The 14,512-nt window shown below is 34.7% G+C and overlaps 1 protein-coding gene across 26 annotated transcripts in view; it reads left to right on the top strand.

Annotated features, from left to right (window-relative positions):
• Nucleotides 1–14,512, top strand: part of AHI1 (Abelson helper integration site 1) — a 227,091-nt gene that overhangs the window by 15,995 nt on the left and 196,584 nt on the right. For all 26 annotated transcript variants that reach the window (XR_010413773.1, XR_010413777.1, XR_010413774.1 and 23 more), the window contains exons 5-8: nucleotides 1,016–1,560; nucleotides 4,154–4,335; nucleotides 12,773–12,992; nucleotides 13,928–14,120. Coding sequence is in view for 8 of the 26 variants with exons in the window: in XM_064598126.1 (XP_064454196.1) it covers nucleotides 1,016–1,560; nucleotides 4,154–4,335; nucleotides 12,773–12,992; nucleotides 13,928–14,120 (1,140 nt within the window). In the remaining 18 variants the exon portion in view is untranslated. The remainder of the gene's footprint in view (nucleotides 1–1,015; nucleotides 1,561–4,153; nucleotides 4,336–12,772; nucleotides 12,993–13,927; nucleotides 14,121–14,512) is intronic.

The following is a 14,512-nucleotide window of genomic DNA, read 5'->3' as shown; positions in this document are numbered from 1 at the left end:
ATTCGTTTTTAAATGTCTAGTCATCTTTCTATATGAGAATCTCTCTTCTGCCTGTTGGTTGTTTTCAACATAATCTACTGTCTTTGGTGAGGGTTGTACCTACCGGAAGCATGCTGCCATATTTCTCTATATTCAACTGCTTTATCCTTTGAATGAAAGTCACCATCTAACACAAATGGAGGTGGGAGACAGAGCTGTCCCTCCCAGCTCCTCAATTGGTCATCCTCAGTTTTAGCCCCTCCTTCTCCTTGTGTTACTTGACTCTGGGCTTATGGCTTCTTCAGAATCACCCTTCTCTGGTTCTTTTCCTATGGGCTGTGGTTTTATCTGCTAATTTCTTAATAGATCTAATCCTGCCTATTTTTTATCCTTGGGAAATTTCTCAATATTTATTTTATTGCTAGTAGCATTCCTTTTTGATTTCTAGCCTTTTTTATTAAAAATATCCCATTTAAAATTTTGATTAGAAAAGATATACAGGTGTGTTTAGTCTGTCATTTGACTTAATTTGATAATATTTCATATTTGGCAGCATTTTCAGTAATGTATTTGGATTAATTGTAGGATTATTCTAAACTACAGACTTTTGATTTTAGAATGTAATTATGAAGTTTGTGTTTTCTGTTGGGAAACCTAAAATGCTTTACCTCTGTGGCTCCTTTAGCAATTTCTCAAATATCTTATAATTAAAGTATGGATCATTCTGCCAAAGCGAAAAAGTAACATTTGAGATATGAGCAATTTATTCACTTCTGAAAAGTCATTAAGTATTTTCCCCATGTTAATTATCTCATTTAATCTGAAGTTACTCTCAGAAATTACGAATCTAATGCCAAGAGAATAAACTATGATAGTGCTAATGAGATGGTCTAGAATGGTATCAGTGTGTTCAAGTAAAAGATGAAATAATTTTCCCAATGTTACATTGGGATAAGCACAATCATTATTGTGCTTTATCTTTGTATCATTGAACTGTGCTTGACTGAAACTTTGTTACCGTATCTTCTTTTCCTAGCTTGACACTGTTAGAAGCAATCTTCCGAAAAGTAAAGAAACTAAAAGTGATGATGTAAGTGCTACGAACACTAATAACCCAGTCCCTAAAAGCAAACTAAGGAATCCCCAGTCAACACCTGAAAATACAGATGATGTTAGTGTAAAGGAAGACAAGCAAGGAAAGGCAAGTAAAAAGGTTATGAAAACAGTACTCCAGATGACTGCACAAGGAATGGAACTGGAAACTCCTGTGAGGAAGGTGGATTCCACACATCAGAAAGCACGAACCAGGTCACAGCCAGGTGTTGCTCATCAGAAGAGCGAGAAGGCAGATGAAGAAAGAGAAAATAATAATTTAGATGAGGAAGAAGAACTGATGCAAGCATACCAACTCCAAGTAGCTGAAGAAATGGCAAAGGAGATTAAGAAGAAAATAAGAAAGAAACTCAAAGAACAGTTGACTTACTTTCCCTCAGATACTTCATTGCATGATGGCAAATTGAGCAGTGAGAAAAAAATAAAGAAAAAAAAGAAAGTTCCAATCTCGTCTAAAGCTGAAACAAGGTACTTTGCACTGACAAATGTAAAATGTCCTCTTTTAAAAAACACTAGTATTCTCAGCTTTTGAGTGATATCTGTAGTTACACTAAGAAAATTCTTAATCTTTCATGTGGATACATTGCCAGTAAACAATAACAGTTACCCTTTCCATAACACCTTAGTATGTGCTAAATGCTTTATAAGAATTAACTCATTTATTCCTTGTAACAACCTTATGAGGAATAGTAATACTATCACTCTATTTTGCAGATAAGGAAACTTGAAGGGTTTAAGTCACAGAACCAGTAAGAAGCTGAGCCAAAACCTTAGCAGTCTTGTTCTAAAGTCTCTACCCTTAAATACTTACTTACATCTGCTAATAATAGAAACCCAATTTCTCTCCCTTTTTTGAGTTACAAATGCCTATTTGGATATATGAATATAGTGTTTTTCTTTATTATACAAATAATATTTGCTTATTGTAGAACATACAATAAAGACACAAAGAAGATAAAAGTAACAACCATCTAAAGGTAATCATTATAAGCAATTTAGCATGCTAGTCTTTTTCTATATATGATACTTATATGTTTGCATATGCAATGTGAGTGTTTCTGTGATCATATTTATATTTATATGTCTTCTTTGGGGAAAACAAGATAAAAAATGTCTTTTAACTAATTAACTTTTTTTTCTGCAGTCCACATCTACATAAACAACTTGAGGTGGGTACATTCTATGTTTGATTATTTCCTGGTATCAGGGACAGGTTCCCTTACTGTCCTCATCTAAAAATAATTCACCTCTTACCAAAAGCTAGACACCAGTGGTAACAAAAGGAGGGCAAAAAGAGTTGCTACTCAAACATGTTACTCTACGTATTAACTATCCGTTGCTGCACAAAAAAAGCTATTCTAGAACTTAGCAGAACAACAAACATTTATTGTCTCTCAGTTTCTGTGGATCAAGAATCTGAGCATGGCTTAAGTGGGTACCACTGACTCAGGCTCTCTCTCGGGCTATAGTCAGGATGTCAGCTGGGGATGCAGTCATCTTAAGACTTGGCTGGAGAAGGATCTGCAAATGACAGAGCTGTTGGAAGGCTTGAAATACCCACTTCTAAGCTCACTCATGTGGTTCTTGGCAGGTCTCAGGTCCTGACTGACTTTTGGCCAGAGACATCAGTTCCTTGCCACATGGATCTCTCCATGTGGGCTACTCACAACATGGCCACTTGCTTCCCCAGAGCAAGGGCTCTGAGACAGAGAGAGAGAGAGAGAGAGAGAGAGAGAAAGTCATAGTCTTTATGGAACCTAAACTTGGTTTGGAAGTGGCATCCATTACTTTTGGTCATATTTTGTCTATTAGAAGTGGGTCACTAGGTCCAGCCCACAATCAAGGGAAGGGGCTAGACAAAGATACTAATAGCAGGAGGCAGGGATCATTGAGGGCCATATTAGAGGCTACTTGCTACAGTATACCATCAGTCTTTCTTACAGCTACCATATCTGTTATGAGCTGGTAAGACATACTCTCTATTAAATGTTAGTTCTTGAATTTTAAATAAAACCATGGGTTAGATGACCATGGCATGCAAAAGGTAGTTCTCTTTAAATAATAGTATTTGGTGAAGTGATAAAATAGCATGGCTTTCTGGAATGACTATTTTGAAATATTTCTCTACTCTTTTTATTTCTCAACCTCTTTTTTAAAAAATATGACTATATTGGAAGTCAGTTTATTATTATTTAGATGCAGATTTTTTACTTGATAAATTACAGACTTTAATAGGCTGGTTTCTCTTCTACAATGAGTATAAGTCTAGGCTGCTACCCCTTAACATTTATTAGTTCATGTGATGCACATTTTCATTTTAATAACGGCCTCCTGAAAATGTAGTGGTACACCGGCCACTGGAAAAGACAAGTAATTAACTGTTACCTAGAAATCAAAAGTTGAATATCTGAAGCCTCTTGAAAGCAGAACAAACTTAGAACACTTTTTTTGCTTTTAAATAAGGTAATTTAGAAATTTGTTCATTAATCATTGACTTGACAACAGGATGAGGATGCTTTCATCATTCCTATGGAAAAACAGATCTATTGCTCATAAAATATACAACTTTATCTTTTCTGGGAGTTTAGAGCTGAATTTTAATTTGACTCATGGGTATATAACTCATTAACAAATATAAAATAATACACATTGATACCTAATTTGACACTTCACCATTTTAGTGCATAATAAAATATATGTATTCCCTAGGGGTGCCTGGGTGGCTCAGATGGTTAAGCGTCTGCCTTCAGCTCAGGTTGTGATCCGAGGGTGCTGGGACTGAGCCCCGCATGGGGCTCTCTGCTAAGTGAGGAGCCTGCTTTCCCTCTCCCTCTGCCTGCTGCTTCCCCTGCTTGTACACTCTCTCTCTCTCTGTCAAAAATAAATAAAATCTTTAAAATATATGTATATATATATATATATATTTATGTATGTATATATCCCCTAGCAGGAAGTAATCTTGATTTTAGGATTATCCTTGACTCTGTTCACTGTTCACGTTGCTGCATCATTAAGAAGAAGAATGTATTTGTAATGGCTTGTACTTTGGTTGTATTTGCAGTACACTGACCATCTCCGATGACACAGTTGAAAGTGAACAAAAGAAGGGCTCTCCAGTTAGAAGAGTTACTTCAGATTCTCAACAAGATGATAAGATAAGCTCAGTGGAAGACAATGTAGAAGACAGCATGCAAGATGACACAAAATCCAAACCAAAAAAAAAGAAAAAGAAGGCTAAAACAGGTTTGTTATCCAAATTAAATGAAAAATATGTGCCTTGGTAGAAATAACTTGATTCTAGGACTTTGAGTCCTTAAAACTAAAGAAAATCCAGTCCCAAAGACTATAATTAAAAAAATCCAATATAGAATACAGTTGGTCCTTGAACAGCATGGGTTTGAACTGTGCAGGTCCACTTACAGATTTTTTTTTCGATAAAGTATAGTACTGTAAAGGTATTTTCTTTTCCTTATGACTTCTTTATAGCACTTTCTTTTCTCTGGCTCACTGTATTGTAAGAATATAGTATATAATACATGTAACATGTAAAATATGTGTTAATCTACTCTTTATGTTATCAGTAAGGCTTCTGGTCAACAGTAGGCTATTGGTAAAGTTTTGGGGGAGTCAGAGGTTAAACACAGATTTGCAAATGCCCAGGGGGTTGGTGCCCCAACCCTGGCATTGTTCAAGGGTCAACTGTATGTGGCACTTGTTCTTGGATTCATGTATATTAAAACATTCATTTATTTGTAACTGTGGGTCTCTGTGGTGAGTTAATATTACTTATGTCATCTCTAATTCTTGACTTAATTTAATTGAACCCTAGAATGACATTAACTTTGTTGCTGTTGTGGCACAGATTTCTTCTTTATACCATTGAGTTTAGAACCCCTAAATAATTCAGACTCATATTTATTGAAAGCTATAAATGGTCAATGGCCAATAAACTTTTCAGATGTTAAGGCTGCATCCCTCTGTCACACGTGATTGTCTTCCGACGTCCTCAGCCTAATTCGGCTTCTGTCCTTCCTTCCCACTTTTCCTTCCCACCCTCTTGCTTTCTGTCTTCCTCTTTACTCATTTCTTTCCTCCTCTTATTTTTCTTTACTTGTTATTGCCTTTTTCCTACTTCTTACATTCATTTTTTCCTTTTCAATCTCCATTTAATTGGCCAAAAATTTGGGACCAAAATAGGCAATTTTAGAATTTATGGTAGTTATTCATTGGCTATGCAGTTGATGATGCTTTATTCCTCTTACTACATTTGTAAAACCTTTGTTAAAATATGATATACACATAGAAAGTGTACATGTTACAAGTATACTACTTAGTGGATTTTCACAAACTGAACATGCCTATAAAATCGTCATCCAAATCAAGAAACAACACTTTTAGCGCCAGAAACCCCCTAAGTCCCCTTCCCATTCATTGTTCTTCAGGAGTAAACATCATCTTGACATCTAACACAGTTTGTTTTTGCCCGTTTTTCTACTTTAATGTGAATAGAATCAGAAATCCTGTGCTCTTTCACTCAAAATTATTTTTGTGAGATTTAGACTGTTGCATGTAGCTGAGCTTCTTCATTATCAGTTCTGCTTTTGCACTATATAGATACCCTTGTGTGAATAATTTGCCAATTGTACAGATGGATGTTTGAGCTGTTTCTAGTTTTAGGTGTTTACAAATAAAACTATAATATTCTAGTCATGTCTTTTGGCAAGCATTTTATATATACATTTTTTGTTTGGCATCTTTTTTTTTTTTTTTTTTTACGCATAGAATTCTCTATGAAGTTCTTGTGTCTTTCAGAACTACTAACTTGGTAGGACACAGGTTGGGAAATGCTACTTAGAAACATGGCTGTGATCCTTTAAATCTAGCATCTAAAGAAAAACTGAAAAATATTCCTCACTGCTTTCTAATATATTTATTTTGTTGGGCATCTTCTTAGGAGAGAGTTACTATGTCAGAGATTATGTATATTTTTCACTTTAATAAATATTTCCCATTTTCCAGAGTTGGTTTACCAATTGATGATACTAGCAGTATTTGAGAGCCTCCAGTGCTCCACATCTAACATTTATATTGTCAGTATTTAAAAATTTTAGCCATTCTTAGTGTATAGTGTATAATAATATTTCAGTTTTACTTTAAACTTTCATAACTAATGAAATTGAGCATCTTCTTCATGTTTGTTGTCTACTTGGATTTTTTTATTCATACATTTGTTTAAGTCTTTTGTGTGTATTTTTAAGAAATGGCATTGTCTGCCTTTTATAATTTGTGAGAATATTTTATATAGCTAGACATCAGTCTTTTCTCAGATATGAATACATACACACATATATATTGCAGACATCTTCCCACTCTAGATTTTACTATTCTCTTACTGGTATCTCTTAAAAAACAGAATTCTAAAATTTGATATAGCCCTATTTATCCATTTTTTTCCTTTGATGGTAAGTGCTTTCTGTGATATGAGAAATCTTTCCCAAGTCCCAAAGATGTTTTTGTATATATTATTTTCTAAAAGTTTTTTGTTTTGCTTTTCACATTTAGCTCTGCAGTTCATCTGGAATTGATTCTTGTATATGGTGAGAGGTAGTGGTTAAGACCCATTGTTTTCCCATGTGAACATGTAATTGACCTAGTACCATTTATGGAAGAGAGCATCTTTTTTCCTCTGTATTGCAGTGTCACCTTTATCATAAATAACGTGACTACGGGAATGGATCAGTTTCTATTCTGTTACATTAGACTGTACCAACACAAGATGACTTAATTACTATAGCTTTATAATAGATCTTGCTATTCAGCTGTGTAAGTACTCCAACAGTTTTTTCTTCTTTAGCATTACCTGGGCTATTCTTTGACCTTCGCATTTCCATATGAATTTTAGAAGCAGCTTCTCAATTCTCCCTCTTCCTTCCCCCATCCCCACCATTATTTTGATCCAGATTGGGTGAATCTGAAGAGATTTACAATAACAACTCTCTAGATAGAGTTGACATCTTTACAAAGTATTAATTTTTGCCATCCATGAAATGGATATGCACCTCCATTTATTTATGTTTCCAGTTTATCTTGGTAATATTTTAAGTTTCGGGAGAGTCTGTCCTTAGATTTATTCCTAGGTATTTGATGTTTCTTAATGCTGTCATAAATGGCATTTTTTTTTTTAATTTTTGTTTTCTGTTTGTTGCTGGTGTGTGTGTGTGCATACATGCATAAAAATATATGCACAGAGAAATATAATTGATTTTTTAAAAATTAACATTGTAGCCAGTGTTTTTGCTAAATTTATTACTTCTAAGAGTGTATCCATGGATTCTTTTAAATTTTCTACATATGTTACGCTATTGTATCACCTGTTAATAGTGATTGTTTCATTGTGCCTCTTTCAGTCCTTATATCTTACTCCTTTTTCTTGCCTTGTTATACTGGCTAGGACTTCCATTACAGTGTTAAATACCTTGGGGAAAAGCTTCCATTAATTTGCCGCTTAGTGTAATATTTGCTGTGGGTTTTTTTGTAAATACTCTTTATCAAGTTTATGAGTTACCTGTACTCTAATTGGCTAATAGTGTTTTAAAATTATGAATAGATACTGAATTTTACCAGGTGCTTTTTCTCTGTCTTTTGACTTGATCGTATAAATTTTCACCATTTTCTCTATTAATGTGGTTAATTGTTATTTGAATATTAAGCCATCTTTGTGTTCCTGGCAGGGGTTAGAGGGACCTGCAGCTTGGTTATGAGGTATTCTCTTATATATATATATATATTTTTTTTAATCTGTTACTGGATTTGATTTGCTAATACTTTGTATAGAACTTCTGTGTCTGGGGTCATGAGAGAGAATGGTTTGTACTTTTCCTTTCTTGAAATACCCAGAGTTTTTGATACCAAGGTTTTGATAATCTCAAAAATAGTTGGGAAATTTTTCATCTTTTTCAATTCTCTGGAAGCATTTTTATAAATTGGTTATTTCTTCCATAAATGTTTGGAAGACTTTACTAATGAAGCCTTTAGGCCAAGGTTTCCTTGTGGGAAGAATTTTAAATCAGAATTAGTTTCTTTAATAAATATCACTCTTCATATTTTGTTTTTTTCTGTCAGCTTTGAGAGACTGTATTTCTTGAGGAATTTGTTCATTTAATCCAAATTTTCAAATTTTGTCTGTCTACAGCATCTGAAAGGTGTCCCTTTATACTGGAATTTATTTTTTTTTCAATTTCTTGGTCAGTCTCAGGATTTTCAGTTTTCAAAGAATCAGCCATTGGCTTTGATTGTATCTGTTGCACATTTGTGTACTGTTGGGTTATTTTATTTGTATTAGTTTCTTCATTCTCCTTTCTTTGATTTGCTGTTTTTAGTTTTGTAAGATAGATTTTATAAGATTTCAGTCTTTATACGTATTTAAGACTTTAACTTTTCATCTACGTACTACTTTAGCTGCATCCCACAAATTTTTGATATATCTTCATTATCATCCAATAAAAACATTTTCTAATTTCCATTTTAATTTCTCCTTTGACCACACATTTTTAGAAGTATATTGTTTCATCTCAGCCAACAGGTGATTTTCTAGTTACCTTTCTGTTTCTATCTGCCACTGTTGTCAGAGAACATATTGTGAATGATCTCAATCTTTTGAATTTATTGAGCCTTTCTTTATGACCACTTTATGGTCAATTTGCTAAATATGTCATGTGCACTTAAAAAGAATGTGAATTCTGGTGTCATTGGGTGCAGTGTCCTGTGTATGTCAGATCAAGTGTATTGTGTCCAGCTCATCTTCCTGATTTTTTTTGGCTTGCTTATTCTATCCATTTGTTGAGACAGGTATTAAAATTCACACTGTGATTTTGGGTTTCTCTCTTTTCTCTTTATTTCTGTTAGGTTTTTTCTCTTTATGTATTTTGAAGTTATGTTATTGACTATATGCATGTTTAGGAATCTTATATCTTCCTGTCAGATTGACACTTCCAAGTCGTCTTAATCATTCAGGCTGCTGTAACAAAATATCATAGACTGGATAGCTTAAACAATAAACAGTTATTTGTACAGTTCCAGAGCCTGGAAAGTCCAAGATCAAGGCACCCACAGATTTGTGTCTGGTGACGACCCATTTCCTGGTTGTAGACTGATGTCTCTTTACTGTAACCTCACATAGAAGGGTAGCTCTTTGGGATCACTTTTTTTTTTAATCACTTTTATAAGGACACTAATTCCATCTATGAGGTCTCTACCCTCATGACTTAATAACCTCCCAAAGTCCTCACCTTTTAGTACTGTCACATTGGAGGTTAGGATTTCAACATATGAATCTTGTGGGGACACAAGCATTCATTGTATAAGAACAATCATTATGTGGTATCTTTTTTTTTATCTCTAATAATTTCCCCTTGTAGTCTACTTATAGTTTGAGTTTGCATAGTATAGATTTTCCCATCCTCATTTCTCTGTCATAACCCACAATACACTGCCAGGTGGTGCCAACTTGGTGGAGAAGGGGTAGCCTTCAGACCTCTGCCTGATCCATGGTCCCCAGGTCTAGATAGAGCTTGCCATTATTCCACTTCTCCCTCACCCCACCCTCTAGGCTTCCTTTACTTGGGACATAGTGTCTCTGCATTTCCTTCTTTTTTTGCCTTCACCTCTTTTCTTCCCTCCACCCTAGAACATGAGGGGTCTCAGCCCCCAGCCTTTGAGCTCCTTGGGGGCAGACCCTCAGTAAATGTGAGGTGCTGCACCCCCCAAAAACAAAAACAAAAACCCTTGTTTGCAGTCTTTCTGTGTCCTTATATTTATTTGTCACTGTTTTATGTTTGTTTTACAGTGTTTTGTGTATGATCCACCTGTCTTATATTCCTTTTTCTTCTTTTGAATTATTTAAGTTATTTTAAAAATTTTCTTCTTATATTAACTTGTTAATTATGCATTCTTTTACAGTTTTTTGTTATCCTCAAGAACATTAAGTTTATTCTTGACTTACAAGTTAATTCCCTAACAAAATATGCTTCCCTAACAAAACACTGCTAGAACATTAGAATTGTTTAATTCCATCTGAATTTTGTCAGGTGCTTTTTCTGCATCTCTCTGTCTTCTGGCCCATAGGTTTCTTATCATGCATTTTAGTTCTGCATGTATTTTAAACTTCACAGCTATTATAGTGACGATTTTGTACAGCTGATAATAATTTATATTCACTCCAAAATTTACTTTTTCCTTAATGAATTTACATTTTCCCACTTTTCATCTACTTGAAGAGCTCAGTTTAGTATTTCTCCTAATATGCTAATCCCCTCAGATTTTGTTGTGTAAAATGCCTTTACTTTCATTTTTGAATCCTATTTGCTAGCATTGAATTTAGGTTGCCGGTTGGTTTTCTTTAGTGCTTTGGAAAAATGATACAGTTATCTCCTGGCTTCCATCATGTCCCATTAGTGGGATTGTGACTTTTTTTTTCCTCTTGACTCATCTTTAGATTTTCTTTTTGTCTTTGATGTCAGTCTTTTATCACGTTATGCCTAAATATGGCTTTGTTGGAATTTACCCTGCTTAGAGTTTACTGGTTGATATCACTTATCAGTTGTGGAAAATTCAATTATTCAATTATTTTTTAGAATGTGGCTTCTTCATTATTCCCTCCTCTTTTTCTAGATTATAAATTCTCACATATTTTCTTTTAAGTGTGTCCACTTATTTCTTATGTTTTTTCCCTATATTCTTTTTAAAATTTTTTCCATTATGCTTCAGTTTGGATATTGATACTGATCTTTTTTCTCTTTCCCTAATCATGTCTTTGTGTCCAGTATACTATTAAACACCTCTATCTATTAAGTTCTTAATTTCAGATGCTGTGTTTTGTTTTGTTTTTTTTAAGTAGGCTCCATGCACAGCATGGAGCCCAAGGCAGGGCTTGAACTCACGACCGTGAGATCAAGACCTAAGCTGAGATCAAGAATGAAACACTCAACTGACTGAGCCTGAGCCACCCAGACACCCCTCAGATGCTGTATTTTTCATTTACAGAATGAAAATGTCTGTTGTCGTTTTTTTATGGATTCCAGTTCTTTGTAGAAAGTTTCCATTTTAACCCACTTTTTCCTTTATTTTCTTGAACATATTAATAATCATAGTCATTTAAAGTCTTTCTGTGCTAACTCCAGTCTGGATCATCTGTGGGTCAGCTTCTGTTTTCGGTCTTTTTCTCCTAGTTGTTGGTCATATAGTCTTGCCTCTTTTATGCCCGGTAACTTTTTATTCTATACTGGATATTGTGTGTAGAGTGCTAGAGATCCCAGATGATTTTATCTTTTACTAGAAAAGGTTTCCTCTTTACTCTCTTAGGCAGGTAGGGTGGGAAACTGATTTTAATCCATCAGGAATTGAGCTATGTCAGGGCTAGATTGTAGTTTTGATAAAAACTGTATCTTTGATTTGCCCTATTCCTAGGTTGTGGACTTTCAGGAGTTTTGAACTGAGAATCTGGCAGGTATTTGTCTCCTCAGTCTACAAGACTGGGAGATTCAGTTTTGCCCTTCTGAGGTTTTTAGCCTGGTCCTTTAGCCTTCTGCCCCATTCAGCTTCAAAATTTGGCAGATATCTTGGGGGGGGACTGGCCATGTGTCTGGCCCCTCAGGTCTACAGTTTTGTCACTCCAGCCCCACGTGAGTGCCAGAATCTCTGCTGGTTTCTCTGTCCCCCAGTAGGGACCTTCTGCCAGGGGCCATGCCTGGATTCTCAACTCTTGCTGCATCCAGAATTGGTAAGTGACCCCAGGTGAAAAGTGGCTATAGGTGGAAAGTGCCCTCTAGGGCTTTATTTTGCCAGTTTTGTTTCAGGCCCCTACCCCTGGTGGGTCATTGTCTCCTAGTACCACCAGCCTGGGAGATTTCACTACTTCTTTAGCCTCTCATGTAGCCTCAGAATTCAGTTTTGTGGGGGGGGGAAATTAGCTATGTGTTTGAGGCTCCTCAAATCTCTAATGTGACTGCTGTAGCCCCATCAACCACTTACCACTAAAAGTTTTGCAGATACTCTTTCTCCCAGTGGTGACCTTTTGTTGGGGCCAAGCCCTGATCCTTAGCCCACACCCTGAATCAGCAAATGTCCCCAGAGACTAAAACAGCTACTAGTCCATCAGCTTATCAGTGAATGATTCTCCCTCTCTGGAATTTTAGTCCATCTGCTGTACATTGTCTCTGTACTGTTCTGATGCCTTTAAAAATAAGGTTTTTGTAATTCATTTGACTTTTTCAAGTTGTTATGAGAAGCATTGACCAGCTACATCCTACTACATCCTACCCAGAAGTAGAAATTACAGTTACAAATTAATTGAGCATATTCCACTTAAGAAAATAACTAGATAAAATTGCTTTTTTGTCTTTGGTTCTCATTATTTTCTTTCTGTGTTCTTGGTCCTTGTTAGGGAAAAAAAGAAAGATTCCTCCCCCTATTTTAATGCATTAGTAAATGTAATACTTTACTCTCAGAGTGTAATCTGCTCTTGTGTGGCTTTTTCCTTCTTTTCTTTTGAAGTTACTTTGTTAACAAAGACAAATAATCATGGATTATAAAGATAAGGTTATATGTAAATTCAGTGTATATTGTTGAATATATTGTTGTGGGAACAATTAATTATAATGTTGATTTTATTCCATGCATATAGTTTCAGATGATAATGAAGAAACTGATGGTGATGGTGTTCATGAAGTAACAAGCCGAGATAGTCCAGTTTATCCCAAATGTTTGCTTGATGATGATCTTGTCCTGGGAGTTTACATTCACCGCACTGATCGACTTAAGTCCGATTTTATGATTTCTCACCCAATGGTAAAAATTCATGTGATTGATGAGAATACTGGTCAATATGTCAAGAAAGATGATAGGTAATTTTTTTAATTGCACAGCCAACCCTTGAAATTGAAACTGTCTACAGAAGTCCTCTTTTCTGCCATTGAAAGTCAATGGAAATAGAGCTAAGGATTTGTATTAGAGAATAATTTACTTGTTGTAGATGTTCATAGATCATTGATACTGATCAGTATCTTTTCTAGAAGACATAGAGAACATTTGTTAATTCAGTGATTCATTTTAAGTGGAGGGGAGTTGAGAGAGCTTCTACCAAACTTAATGACTAATTTATGGCATTGAACTTGTAGTGTAAATCACTGCGTGTTGCACTGTACATGCTTTAATTGTCTAACTTCATATTTTTCTTTTGAAGTTAATAGGTTACTTGGGGATCATATGAAGGCAGTGAATCTTGAATTTAATTTTTTCCTAGTATTACTTCTATAGCTAATACATGCTTGAAGCTTACATATAAAAAGCACAGTGAAATAAATGATTATACTAGAACTCAAAAGTCATTTGCTTGGAAAAATGATAGGGATGAGGAACATGAAGATTATCAAAGTTCAATTATTCAGTTATCTTAGGGCATACAAAAAATATGACATACCTCAAAGGGTTTGCAATGCTGTTGTGCTCATTTTCTTATTTAAATGTACTGTACTATTTTATTACAAACTCCTTTAAGATTCTGAAGGAGTCTAGCTCTGTATGTTGCACCTCACTTTATATTTCTGTAATAAGATAATTCTGTGAAACCAATCAGTAGTGTATAGATAAAAGATAATAGTAGGGTATTACCACTTCTTAGTTTCATAAATTTGTAATTTTCTCGATGGAAAACCAAAATAATTTTTCATTATATATCATGACTATTCATTATTTCTTCACCTTGAGCACTATATTTTTTTCTCATTTTCTCAAAATTATCATAAAGAATTGTGTTAATGGGAGCATCTTTTTTGGACAGTGAACGGCCTGTTTCATCTTACTATGAAAAAGAGAGTGTGGATTACATTCTTCCTATTATGACCCAGCCATATGATTTTAAACAATTAAAATCAAGACTTCCAGAGTGGGAAGAACAAATTATATTTAATGAAAATTTCCCCTATTTGCTTCGAGATTTTGATGAGAGCCCTAAAGTCATCTTGTTTTTTGAGGTATGAATTGAATAGAACAATTTAAACTAAATTTTGGCTAATATTTTAATAGCATAAATGTAAGCTATTTTTTTAGTAGTTTAATAATGCAAAAAAGTGTGAGGATTTAATCCCTAGGATTTAGTGTTTGTAATATGCTGTGGAGATGTAGTATGTTGTAATAGCATATTTGCTGAGCATTTACCAGTGTAAGTAATTAGCCATGTAATTCACTCGGTATTATTTAATTCTGACAGCAATACTATGACTGTAAACTGAAGTGATGATTCTAATCTATATCTATACAATCCTCTATTCTTAACCCATTTTACAGAATGTAAACTCATTTAACTATATTGGACTCCCTAAGAGTTTGTATACAACCAAGGGAAAGATGAACACTTTGACTAATA

This window comes from Mirounga angustirostris, unplaced genomic scaffold, assembly GCF_029215605.1.
Source record: "Mirounga angustirostris isolate CCGP_5_RB_7025 unplaced genomic scaffold, mMirAng1.0.hap1 SCAF_8, whole genome shotgun sequence".
Lineage (NCBI taxonomy): Eukaryota > Metazoa > Chordata > Mammalia > Carnivora > Phocidae > Mirounga > Mirounga angustirostris.
This window is presented reverse-complemented; position numbering and strand designations above follow the sequence as displayed.